The 14,074-nt window shown below is 39.7% G+C and overlaps 1 protein-coding gene across 7 annotated transcripts in view; it reads right to left on the reverse strand.

Annotated features, from left to right (window-relative positions):
* Positions 1-274: 274 nt before the first annotated feature.
* LOC143934134 (serine/threonine-protein kinase BRSK2-like) overlaps positions 275-14,074 on the reverse strand; it is a 480,076-nt gene continuing 466,276 nt past the window's right edge. For 5 of the 7 annotated variants that reach the window (XM_077457484.1, XM_077457485.1, XM_077457488.1 and 2 more), the window contains 4 exons: positions 11,029-11,152; positions 7,770-7,950; positions 6,344-6,433; positions 275-3,807 (listed from right to left, as the gene is read on the reverse strand). In XM_077457484.1, coding sequence (XP_077313610.1) covers positions 3,584-3,807; positions 6,344-6,433; positions 7,770-7,950; positions 11,029-11,152 — 619 coding nt within the window. In that variant the 3' untranslated portion in view covers positions 275-3,583. The remainder of the gene's footprint in view (positions 3,808-6,343; positions 6,434-7,769; positions 7,951-11,028; positions 11,153-14,074) is intronic. The other 2 variants (XM_077457486.1, XM_077457490.1) reach the window with 1 other exon arrangement.

Here is a 14,074-nt window from a genome sequence, read left to right on the forward strand (position 1 = left end):
CATTTCATTCTTGCTTCCTGCACTGTTTCACAAACATGTTTATTATCATTTTACAGTATATGGCCATTTTAAATGTGAACATGGCTTAGCAGAGTTTTTCTTTCAATGCTGAATATAATAAAATTGTGTCCAAACAAGGCTCGATCATGTTTGAGTATTTGTCATATTGTCATGAAATGAGATGGTATTTACCTCCTTGGAAGCAAAATAATGACAATCGACCATTAACTACCTCTTCATCAATTCTACTGGATATAATAGAAATATACATAAATATTTTATAAATATATATATATTTATCAATGGTGCAAAATGAATGACGTTTACACGAAACAAATGTCACATACTGAATAATTGAGATGGCATTACAGCAGACTTGTTGCAGTGACACTGTAAAGTTATGGCACAATAGGATTTTTAGAATTCCTATGTTGGAGGTGCCTTATTGCCATAATAATAATGTTGTAGCAGCTGATTGGAGAAATAGCCAACAAGAGGGCTCAGTAACAGAGGCCTGGCATTTCTGACATTGTTGTTACAACTGAAGCTTTAAGAGGGTTGTTAATAGTTTTGTTGAGTTTGGGGAATTGTTTGTACTCCAAAATGTACTGTACTACAAGCTATGCAAATATAATAGATGGAAAGGGATGGTGTTTACCAAATTAAATTGGATCTGCACTTAACTTAAAGCTAACCATCTTGCTGGGATGGATAAACTATAGAAGGGCTGAAATAATTATCTTCCCTTAGGAAAATGCTGTTCTAGGCTTCCTTCAGTACTGGACACATCAAAAGCGTAGATCTACGCTAAAGGAGTGGATCAGATAATCTTAACTCTGATCCTTACCTTTAACAGAAATCACATGACCAATAGTTCAGGCTTTGGTAAACTGACTAGCACTGCAAGGAGCATGCGTCAGCATTTTCACCATAAAATGTATTCATGTCCGCCTTTCTATTTATTCTTATCCACAAAACTGCTAATAACTAAATAAAATATAAGTAAAGGTCCTCTTTAGAATAAAATGTTGGAGGGGGGGGGGGTTATTTTGTTAATACAAAGCCAGAGTTTTCATAATTACAGATAGCTACAGACCAACGAAGATGTTTGGATGTGTAGGGACAATCCAATGAGATCTTTCCCTAACCTTGGCAATAAACATGTATGTTTCAAGATGCCTGAACATTTGTGTTTATATATATGGAACAGGGAGAAGGGAGAGCAGCCAGACACCTCTGAGTCTGATTGTTGCTGTAAGAAAGATCAGAAGACGTTGTGTATTGGCCCTACAGCTTGTCTGTTAAGACCGTTAAGCACCAGCAATGAATTCCCTTTAACTTTTATTATTTCAGCCACATGTCATCTACAAAAACAATATCTGTCAAACCATTTTTTGATTTATGCAACAGGCTTCAAAAGGTGTTATAGATTTGCGCTTGTTATTTCATGGTGCGCAAATTAACAAGGTTTCAATGTCTTACCTGTGATATGAGTGTAAGAATACCTCACTGCCACTAAAGCTGGGTACACACTGGTCGAAAATTGTCCAGTACAGCAGAAACTGGCCGACTTCCAGTCAGTGTGTACAGCAGTGTACAGCAGTCTGTCCAACAGAAGGTGGTCTAATGACCCACCTTCGCCGAAGGGGCATGCTGGAAAACCATAACGCCAATGGTTACAAGTGCTGATCAGTGTATCTTGTTGTTGTTGTTGGGGGTGATGGTGGTGGTGGGGGGGATGGGTTGTAATTTACCCTGTCAGCATTAGGGTTGCCACCTCATCCCTTTAAAACACATATTAATTACGGATTAGGGTGGTAATTAAACTTACTTAGTGCCTTAACTGCATTAAAGTAGCCCCAGAACCTGTGTAATTAATATGTGTTCGGTTTTAAAAGGGATGAGGTGGCAACCCTAATCAGAATACAGTAGCACAGCAGGGGAGATTGGCACACCAACATTGCTTATGCTGGTACAGCGATCTCTCAGCTTTTTCTTGCTCAGCTCATTGGGTTCAACGAAAAACACTTGCAGTGTGTACCGGGCTTAATACAGCTTGCTTCCCACCATTAGCAGCATAGGATTGCTCTCCATGGGAGCAGCATCAGCAGGAATCCATCACACTCTTTGCTGAAACAAGCTAATCGATCTGCATGTTAACCTCTGCAGCAATATTGCTTCTCTACCAGAGAGAGCTGTAGCTCTTAGCTGGTGATGTGGCACAGGCTGTATTAGTTGAACAATGAGTGACGCTTTGTAAAAGACCTTAATTGGGCTTCAAGTGCTTTCTGCCTCTACACAGTGGTGCTGCATATTGGACTGCCAACAATATTATTGGATTTGACAAAAATTGACCCATCAATGGACAATGCTAGAAGATAACCAGAAGCCAGTTCTGTATTGCAATATATCTTTAAGCTTCTTTTCATTGTCCTAAATAAGTACTATGTTGCCCAATATAGCAACAAATATGATTTTTTTAAATTCATTTGTCTCTTCTTTTACAGGGCAGAATATCCCTACTTCAGAAAAATTAGGCCCTTTTGTGTTTACCATGGACTGCTGGTGTGAAATTGGAGTCAAACTCATGGACTGCTTTCTACTGTTACACATGCAGCTTGCACATATAGTGTGATTTACACTAGGAGCCCTTTGATATGAATATTCAAGGAGCTTGAATGTGATAGAAAAAGACTCTCCTAACACACATTTCATATATATATATATATATATATATATATATATATATATATATATATATATATATATATATATATATATATGTATATGCGCATTAGCTACAAATCACTTTGTTGTCGACTTGATCTAAAAACCTGAATGTGAAATATTGCCATTGCATACATGTTGCAAGTCTATGTTGCAGCCTCACAAAAGGATAGAACTATCTGAGCCAAGAGATGTGAGCACACTATGCTCAAACATATGCAGTGTGAGCATGTTCAAATCAGTCAGATCTTTCGTCTTCAGCTGCCCAAGAAAAAAAGAAAAAATAAAAACATGAAAAAAAAGACTAATTGTGAAATTAAATAGCCCCACTCCCAAATGGTTTCCAAATAAATAAATAAATATATTTAAAAAAAAAATAAACATATTAATGAAGAATTTCAGTTTCTTCATAGATTTTGTATCCTTCTGTTTTATTTTCTTGATTTCCATTTGCTGTTTCCCGATTTTTTTTTTCTTATTTTCGATTTTTTGGAAATATTTACATCTTCACAGTAATGCCAACAAGTAGCTCCTGTGTCTTGCTCTCTTGCTCTTTTGCGGTGTATGTGCTCATTGCTCTGTATGTTCGTGCAATTGTACATGTTTGTGTATCAATGACCAATTTGTCGAAACTTGGGTATGCGTAACAGTCTATATTCTGGCACACGTGAAAGTGTGTGTGTATGTGTGTACACCTGGGATAAGATATATGTCTGTGTACCTATATGTAAGCATATCCATAGAAGTTTTCTCTCAGACATCAGGGCGCTGCCTTCTCTTGCATCATTTTGTTCATATTTGTAGTGTTTGATCAAATCTGTGCCAGTATGTCCTGACACCAAGTGTTCCCCAAAGGTCATGGCTGTGTTTGCGTTCCGTTGGAAGCCAAAAGTTTCTTGTCTTTGGAGGATCCCCGCCGATGGTGCTCTGCCATGTCAGGCTCAGAGCGCCGTGAGTTCTGGCAGCTTCTGGTTGGAGTGCCTGGCGGTCGGCTTTGATGTCCATTCTTCTCATCTGGTGGCGAGAAGAGAAGGTGATCCAGGGAACACTCCATCTGGGTTCTTGCTGTTATATTTGCTCCTAAATGAAATCATTAGTTGCACTTATCGCTTGTAGAAGGAACTTACAGCCTAACAGTCATACAGAGAGCCGAATGCAGGTTAACAACAAAAATAATGGCAAATGATTAGTATAGTCTAAACTCATGTCTAACTTACTGTGCCCTCAACAGATAGTAACTGAAGTTATGAAATACAGTTTGTGAAGGACACTATGCTTCAGCATTGGCAAGTTGGCCTCCGCTAAAAGGGCATTGTGGATGGATGTACAGAACTAACCATTTAACAACTAGCATTGGCCTCCCTTTCGCAAGATCATGTGACTAATGCTGCTGCACTGGTCAAGCAACTCTTATTGAAGAAAGCCTATAAAATAATTTCCTTCAGTAATATTAAGTAGTTCCAAATTGAGTTTACTGTTTTGTTATAATACTGCAAGAGTACAGTAGTACCATTGGCCAGCATTATGAGTCTGTCCACAAAAATTAGTATTTCAGATTTGGTCGGATGTCAGAAAGCTGAACTGTCCTGATCAGCTTCTCCTGACTTTGGGGAGATTTCAGCAACTGTATTTTCAGATCCTCCCACCTACAGTGGACATGAGAGGGTCTCACTATTTTGCATATTTATTTATTTATTTTGCACAGAAAAAAAAAGTCCCTATAGCAACCCAAATGAGTTCTTCTGAAATAGATGTAAGCACCAACTACAGAAGAATATTTTTTGCTATGAAAAGGATTCAGTCATTTACTGCTATCACAACCTTTACTGTGTTCAGATATCTTCTGTATTGTTAAATATTACAGATCACCAATGCTGCAACAATGCAGCCTTATCTGTGATGGAAGTCACTGCACAGTCTTGAACAGGAACTTACCATCAAGCTCATACTCATTCCCGAAGATCCTACATGTCTATCCTTTTTATCACCTGTACAGAACTCTGCTCTTGGAGAATCTGTCCAATAAGTATTAAAAGGAAAGGTATAGCCAAAGCTATTTTGACTATATTTCCCTTATGCATCACAGAAATGCAGTTCTTTCTGCACTTCTGTGACCCGTTTTCTGAAGACAGCAGGCTAAAGCCAGCTGTCAGCTGACATCACTCAGCCGGTTGAGGCTCAGGAAAGAGCTCAGAATCCACCCAGATGCCTGGATAAGCAGCTAGCTCAGCCTCTCTCCGAGCAGCTGGGAGGCGGAGCCAGCGCTCCCATCCCCTGCACAGCCCAGCGAAGCACTCCAGTGAGCACTGGAGGGGCAGAGCAGAGAGCTGGCAACTGACAGTCATCACTCTCTGCTTATAGCGGAGGGGAGAACTGAGAGATCATAAGTAGAGTCAGTAGGGGACAGATGCAGCTGGGATAGGCGCTGCAGCCATCCAGATGAGTATGACTTTTTTGTTTTGCTCTTCCTGAACTTCTCTTTTAACCCACCTTAAAGAGATGCTTAATGTGGTATTAAACCCCAAACCAAAAATGAAATATTTCACAGCTTACCAATCCTTAAGTATGGTAGCTGCATTTGTTTTCTTTTTTGTAGGCTTTTTACCTTTATTTTTACCAGGTGATCTGGCCAGTAACACACTTCCTGTCTTGAGATGTCTGCACTCCACTGGAGGAGCAACAGATCAACAGGTGATAATAAAGGTGAAAAAAGTCTAAAAAAGGCAACTAATGCACTCACCACAACTAAGAATTTGTAAACTGCAATATATAAAATTTTATTTTTTTCGGTTTATTACTGCTTTAAAGCAGAATTCAACTCGCTTAATCAACATTAATTATTTTTAATCCTTATGCTGCTAGCATTAGTAAATAAATATGCAGACCAAAATGATGTCATACATCTCAGGAGTCTTCTTGGGCATTTTTTTTCCTTTCATCTGGAGGAGGGAAGGAGGGGTTTTCTCAGCTAAGCACACCCCCCTGTCGGCATGCCTGAGCTAAGGGCAGATGGTGTTTTTCAAAATGATTTCCTAACAAAATAAAGCATGGATACATGGATGGGCAAGTTTGCTTTTAGTTTTGAAAATTAATTAAATAGTGCTTTCATTTTGTGGTGCGCAGATACAGTTAAAGTGTAAGTAAACCCCCCTATCATTTTCAGCTAAGGGAGCTGCCATCTTTGCCTCTGTTTAATCTACAACTGCCATGATGCTGCACATGAGATCAGTTATGACACCAGCCATCGGATGGTTTGACAGTTTGATTGAGAGCACAACCAATAGGAGTGTTACATTTCCGACACGTGCTGGAAATGAAACTGTTTTAAGGATGGGTTTACTTTCGCTTTAAGTTCAGCTTTAAGTCAAAGCAGGCACGTGTAGACTGCTGAAGAAATCACCCTGCTCCCTCTAGTGTCTGCTATTGGTAACTAATTCTGGGATAAACTTATTTTCCCAAAAGGCTGTCCTGAACATAAATCTTGAGCTGTATACTACCTGCATTGAGGATGTGTCATAGTGGTACTTTAATGAAACATTGTAATACATGGAAGTCATTAAAGGACATTGTTTCCTTGCTTTCTTGGTTTAGAATATAATGATAATCATGTACACACCTGCTAGGGCCTGAACTGAAGGCTGGTCATGTGTGCTCAGCAGCTGTGCCTGAATAGTTTCTACAACTCTCTTAAATCTGCGACTGGGACCTGGAGAGACATGAAAAGAACAGATAAACAGGCAGTGAAAGCACATAGATGTAGGTACAATAATATACAAATACTCTAAATGCATTGTTATAAAAGAAGTTACATTGCCATGCCTTTTATTTCATGATTCTAGATATTCGGAGGCATACAAATGCCTAAAACTGAAGGCAGCAATAAAGAGAACATTTAAACATGAAGGTGTCCTTCATAATTTAAATCCAGTCATCTGACCATTACATTTGGCAATAACTTTCAATATTTCCATGAAACTTAAGAAAAATTGCAATATCTGATACAAATCGAAAATGTGACCTGGTCGTTTGGAATATCTCCAATAATTTTTTAGGTGTGGAACATTTAAAAAAATTATATTTTTCTATCACTCCCCTTTCACTCCAGTGTGAAAGCCGGAGGGCTTGCACACTGGAGCGGTGCGCTAGCAGGACGGTGAAAAAAGTCCTGCTAGCCGCATCTTTGGAGTGGTGAAGGAGTGGTGTATTCACTGCTCCTAAACCGCTCCTACCCATTGAAATCAATGGGGCAGCGCGGCTATACCGCTGGCAAAGCTTTCGGGTGGTTTTAACCCCTTTTCGGCTACTAGCGGGGATTAAAACTGCCCCGCTAGCAGCTGCATACCACCGCTAAAACGACAGTAAAGTGGCGCTAAAAATATTGCCGCTTTACCGCCGGCACCGCTCTCGCCCCAGTGTGAAAGGGGCCTAACTGTAACTGAGCTCAAGAAATAGCTTATTACATGCATTGCTTAACAACAGTTATTTCAAATTCCAAGTTTCCTCATATGTTCTACAAACATAAGAATAAACTAACATAATTTCCATATCCATCTTTGCTGCAAGGTAAGAACTGGCCATACCCCAAAGTTAAACATAACAGCCTGTCAATTAATGAATTGCCGGTTGAGATTAATTTTTGCGATCAGGGCAGATTGTCCTTGGTGGGAACAAAGCAACTCAGCCCTAGGCTTGTGACAGTCTAATGAATTGTGCCTTAATGGGAGGATGTTTGTCCATCACAGGAGATGCTGTCAAGCTCAGCTGTCAATCACAGTTTTGCTTTTTGTAACTGTGTAACAGAGTGCTTGACAAATTTACAGAATAAAAGAATGATTGACAATTTGGCCTCTTAGAATCCTCTGCAGCAGCTGAGGCATGTCATCCCCACAGAGGAATCTTACACTTGCTCCCAGTTTTTCTGAATACTGTGTATGTGTTAAACTGTCTAACAGCCTGTTATCCATTCGATTAATTCATCCTAACATAAAAAAAATACTGTCCTACCTATTTGTTCTTGCCATTAGCATGCACGGTAAGTTTACCTGATATTAGAGTGAAGGTCACAGAATAGATGCCATTCTCTTTTTGTGCTTCAGCTCCCTCGGAGTAACTGATGTCCACCTGAAATTTGACAGGTTTTTGGAACACAGATGGACCCCCTGATGACTTGTACTCCGCTCTGAAGCTGGTCTGAGAGATCACGCTGTGACTTAAGCTTGGGATCTAAAGTAAGATAAAAAGAAGGAATTAAGCAAAACGTTTAACAAGTTATGTTGTGTTTAACAGTGAATTTGTGCTGTACAGTATACTCTGCTTTAAAGGGACTATGTGAAATGTTTGCAGTATATAAAAGATAATAAACAGCAAAAACATTCAACGTGTTGCTGCACTAAATCTCCCAGGGTGCTCAACTAGCAAGAAACAAGTGGTCACATAAGGGTATCATTCATTTTCACATTATAATAGAAGTACAAGTTGTCTTTCCAATTGTAGGCATATTAGTCCTAGGACTGGGCAATATAAAAACAACAATTCAATGTAGGGAAGTGCAAAAAAAAGCATCTTTCTTTATTGTATATCACAGGACATAGAGGAGTTCATAATCATTACTACATTGGTTATACTATCACCTTCAGGTGAATGGACACTGACCAACAAAAAAGGCAAGATTTCCCACCCCCTCCCAGCTCAGCTAAGCCTCGGTTTTGTGCTAATGTCTGACGGTGATGGATGCTTTCCTGAGTCTCTCTGAAGATCACTTTTTCAGGGATAGAAAATTAACCAATAGGAAGTAATATCATACTTGGACACCTTTTTTTACTTTTTCTGAAATTCATAAGTTCTATTGTACACTGTATGGCATGGGGAAGATTCTAGCTTTTTTCCAATCTGGTCTTGGGATGTCCTTGGCTTTGAGTATCATCAAGAACAAATCCTGGCCTTGGCTGTGCTTTTTACAAGACCTGTTGTGTCTCATTCTTTGGTCAAAAGCTTTTGTTTAGGTAGTCACTCAAATTGTTCCTCCTGTGTCCCCCTCTATCTCCATGGAATCTTAACTTGTTGGCTTTGCCCTCTTCCATCCTTGAACCTCACTAAGAGAGATTCCCTTGCCGATTTTTATGCACAAGGTTGTCTTTTTGGTGTCCATTATCTTGGCTCACAGGGTCTTGGATTTAGCCACACTTTCCTGCAAGTAACCTTTCCTGTTTTTTCACCAGGATACAGTGGTGTTGAGGTCTCAGTCCTCTTTCTTGCCTAAGGTGGTTTCTTCATTTTACTTGAATCAGGACAATGCGTTGCCATTCTTTTGTCCTACTCCTAAAGAGAAGGTGCTTCACACTTTGGTTGTTGTTTGGACTGTTTGCATTTTCTCTCATGTCTACAGATTTTTTTTTTACAGTCTGATTCCATTTGTTCTACCTAAAGGACTTTGTAAGGGTCAGACAGCTTCTAAATCCATTATTTCCAGGTGGATTTGTCAGCTCATTTCTCGAGCCTATGAGATCAAGGGAGAGGATAGTACTTTCCTGGTAAAGACCCATTTCTCTAGAAATGTTTTAGAAATTGGACAGACTGAGCAGCCTTTACCGATACCAGTGAAGGATGATCAAGACATAATAATATTAAATATCTCTTTACTTCATCAGTAAACAAAGTACGCTCCCACCACCCCAGGTACAGGTTGGTATACGATGGGGTACAACATGTCCCCATCGCAACCCCCTGCAGCTGGAGGTAATGAAAAAAATGTAATATGTTCTTAGTCAAAATGTGGTGCAGCAACTGCGCCACAAAGGCATTATATGGTTTTGTCGCCACATCCATCTCATTTAGGAACATTTCCACCACTGAAATCCCACATTGATGAGGGATACTGTATAGCACCTCCACATCAATAGAGACTAGTATACTGTCTGGTGGTATATTGATATTACATAGTGTCCTGAATATATGATGAACGTTCTAAGGCATCCACCAATCGACTTCCCTTCTCCGTTTTAGCCCCAATTCCTGGAATAATTGGGCATCCAGGAGGTTTAATTATGTTCTTATGGGTTTATGGCAGGGAGTAGAAAGATGGAACTCTTGGATAGGGTACCTTCAAAGCCTCAAAGATTTCCTTATCGATAATTCTATTTGTATAGGCATTATTTACAATCCTATCATATTCATTGTAAAATTCATGGATGCTCTCTTCTGTAATGTGGGCATACCACTCTCCATTAGAAAGTATATCAAGACACATTTGCTGATAGCCGTTCGTATCCATCACCTCTACATTCCCACCTTTGTCAACCATTTTTATGGTTAAGTCTCTGTTTTTTTGTAATTGGTTAGTTACCTGCTTTTGCTCAAAAGTTATGTTATTTGTATCATGAAGAGCTCTAAAGTTAAATTTTTTAATGTCAGATGTAACCTGAGACAGAAACGTCCAAATATTGAGATTAGTCTTCAAAGGGGAAAATTGCATGGATTCTATGGATTTCTATAGGGGACTGTGCCTGAGGGGAGACATCCGGTTTGATCCTGAGATTGAGGCCTAGGCCCAGGACTTTGATTTCAGACTGGATGAGTACTCTAGAGGATAGATTTATGACCTATAACTGATGTTTATCTATTTGCTCTTGTATGCATATCGATCTAGGTTGTGAAGAGCAGTCTGCTTGTTGGGCTGATCCTGGACCAGAGGAAATAATTGAAAATCCTTTTCTTTTATGCTTTTTGGAATAGTTCCCACATTTCAGGGGGTATTCATATGTGTCTGTATAGATATTTGGGGGGACATGGGTATCCGATTAGAACCCACCAGTACATCGGACCATGTAGCACCCCTCGCTTTAGTCTTTCTCTAGAAATGTCAGTACCTCCTGGGTCATTCAGAATCAGACTTCTGTTATATAAGTTTGTAAGGCTGCTTCCTGGTCTTCTCTTAACATGTTTATGAAGTTCAACCAGGTTGATGGTTTTGCCTCTGTGGACATCAATTTCAGGTCTTGCAGCCAGCTTTGTTCCCCTTTGCTGTTTGGGGATTTGGGCTTGTTAGCCTTGTTGCTGTGTTACCCACCCCTCATATTCATTGCTTTGATACATCTCATGTAGTAATGACTATTAACAACTCTGTGTCCTGTGATATACAATAAATAAATTAGGACTATTTTTATACATTATGCCTCACCACATATATCTTCCGTAAATACTAATTTGCAACAGTCGGCATTTATTTTGTCAAAAATCATGGCCTGCATTTGTTTTATTATTACACAAATAAATACAGACACAGTAAATTAAGATCATACTCACTGAGAGGAAAGCATGGACGATATCAGCCTTTATAGAGCTGAGAGGTTTGTCTTTGATTACTACAAATATCTGTTCTTCTTTATCTAAATTAATGAAATTACCAAACCAGGACTTCTTTGCAAGCCTAAAATGAGACAAAGTAAATGGTTAGATGGAATTCTAAATGTTATGGTTACAAAGATAGTTTAAATTAATTTATTTAACATGAAGATCTAAGTGAGCTTACAAAGAGAAAAGCCTGTGCCAGTGGCAAGTGCATTTGCTGTCACAGCCCTGATCAAAATAGCTTAGAAGAGGAGAAAAAGATATAATATATATATATATATATATATATATATATATATATATATTTATTTATTTATAAATATATATATATATATAACATTTTGTGGAGTCGCTTGATGTGTAATGCTTTAAAAAACCTGTTTCCATGTATAGGTTTCTCTTATGTACGATCATGAGGGTAGCCATAGTTTATCATTACAATTACAAGCCCTTTTTCCTGTTTGTAGTGCTGGTTAATAACACAATAGTTATTCTTTACTGCCCCTTCAATGAACATCAGTCAGCTCATTAAAATCAATGCAATCCTTGTGTGGCTTTATGTCAGTATGGATGAGTTTAAAGTTTGGTCTGAACACAAGTTATGGGAGGTCAACGTCATGTCTAATAGATTACTACAGCTATTATACATGACAGCTTCCTGCTGCCAATGATTTTTAAGGATGCCAGTGGGTATAGGCACCACCGAGTCCTTAGGCTACTCTCACTGAGTCATTTTTCAGGTGTTTTAGCACTAAAAATACAGCCTGTAAAGCGCCTGAAAAGCACCTCTCAAGCCTCCACAGTGCAAAAGCCTGAGTGCTTTCACACTGGGGCAGTGCGCTTACGGGACGTGAAAAAAGTCCTGCAAAGTCCTGCAAGCAGCATCTTTGGGGCGGTGCAAGAGCATTCCTAAACGGCCCCTGCCATTGAAATCAATGGGCAGTGCTCCCAAAGCGCCTGCAAAGGGCTTCGGCAGCTGCACTTTTGGGGTGTTTCTAACCCCTTGTTAATCCCTTCTTTGGGGTTAAAAGTGCCCCGCTCCCACCAGCACAGCACCACTAAAACGAGCGGTGCTTTACCACTACCACGGGGTGAGTTTCAATGTGAAAGGGGTCTTAACAACTAGAGATGTAACCAGCCCCATTCACTTACATGACCGGGAATCCCTAGCCATGTAAGTAATTAGTGGGGGTAGTTTGGAAAAGACAGCGTGTGTTCCACTCTTGAGGTCTAGTGTGAATTTTAAGAAGGACCCAGCACAAGACAAAAAAAAAGTGTAAGCCCTCCTTTCTTTTTTACCAGCCTTTTTTTTTATTAAGAAAAAATGTCAAAAACCATGTCTGTCTTTTTTTACAGTTTACTTTTTTTTGTGAATAGAAATACTATGCCCCCTAATTGTTAAAGTGGGTTTGTAGAGTTTAATAAGCTCCAACACCCGCAAGCTCCCACACCCAACGGGTCAGGGTTATGGGGAAGAGGCGCTTGTCCTCATCAACACGGGGACAAAAGTGCCAAGGGGTTCTGCCTTCCCCATGTTAAGGGCTTGTGGCCTGGTATGGTTCAGGCGTGTAGAGGGTATACTCACCCCCACCCTTTCCTGACCTACCAGGCTGCATGCTCAAATAAGGGTCTGGTATGGATTTTTTGGGGGGACCTTTTGCTTTTTTTTTTAATTTTTGGTTGTGATTTTTCCTTAAAATGCATATCAGACCAGATGAGCCTGCTATAAATTATTGGAGGGAACTCCATGCCCTTTTTTTTCCTATCATGATCTCTTTTTAACTTCTATATCACATCCTTATCTAGGCTAAGGGTCTGGTACAGTATAGATAAATGGAATCTCTGGCTGCTTTGTTTACAAACAGAATGAAGAGGCCATGAGCTCTCATTTTGCTGTCAATTTAAGCATGCTTTTTTTGTTAGTGCCAGTTTTGCTGTAGTAGGTTGTATACATATTATACAGGGATGTCACAGGCAGGTTCAAGGAATCCCTCAGGCTTTTTTTTTTAATGAATTTCACTTTTTTAATGTTTCACATTAAGCATTGCAAAAATCACTGCTCTTCGCCTTAATTTTAGGTGTATAAAGGTGGCCATACACTATACAATCTGATTGTACAATCTCCTTTAGATCTGCCATCAATTGTGTAGTGCAAGGGCCTGCCTGATTGGATATAGAGTGATTGGCTAGATAGGTGTTTCCTCCTATTATATCAATTTGGTAAATCTAAAGGAGATTGTACAATCAGATTGTAAAGTGTATGGCCATCTTTATACACCTAAAATTACTAGTTGCCCTTTAAGTTCCATTATTTGTTAACGGCGCACCAAATACAGAAACAAATACACATTTTGCCATGTGAAAAAACAAGTGGCAAATGCTGCAAAACGCACAGTAAAAAACACGCTACCCACAAAACGCCCCATAAGCCACATATAACACAGGCCATTTAAATCAACGGGCTGCCCTATGTGTGTCACAGAAAAAATGAGCCACAAAATGTTCGCTCCCACTATGCTAGATGTGAATGGGGCCTGAAAGTGAAATTGGTGCGGTAACACAAGAACAATGAGGCTCCATTCACATCTGTGGGTTTCCTTGCATTTCAGAAATGCACCAAAAATCACAGTAAAAAACGCACCAAGCTCCACTCGGAAAAAAGTTCTGAAGCTTCTTTGGGGTGATTGCTGTGTGTAGGGTGAATGTGTGATGAGTGAAAATGCTCCAAAACGACTCCTCCCTGCTAAAAAAAAAAAAAAAAAGATGCATGTGGGAATGCGAGTTCCCACTATGCAGAGATGTGAATGGGGCTTGACAGCTGAGTGTTTCTCAAAAGAATGTGTGCTCTGACCTTACAGATCCCAGGCCGCGCTACGGAGGCTCAAATGAGATGTAGGCGTAAATAGAAGGACTCACAACCAATGTCACCAACCCTAAAAGTTACTACCCCCTAAAGGGATGCAACCAGAATCAGAGGAAGTTATTTATAAAAGGGGTTCGG

Source organism: Lithobates pipiens, unplaced genomic scaffold, assembly GCF_037356315.1.
Source record: "Lithobates pipiens isolate NorthernLeopardFrog02 unplaced genomic scaffold, aLitPip1_a1.2 Scaffold_27, whole genome shotgun sequence".
Classification (NCBI taxonomy): domain Eukaryota; kingdom Metazoa; phylum Chordata; class Amphibia; order Anura; family Ranidae; genus Lithobates; species Lithobates pipiens.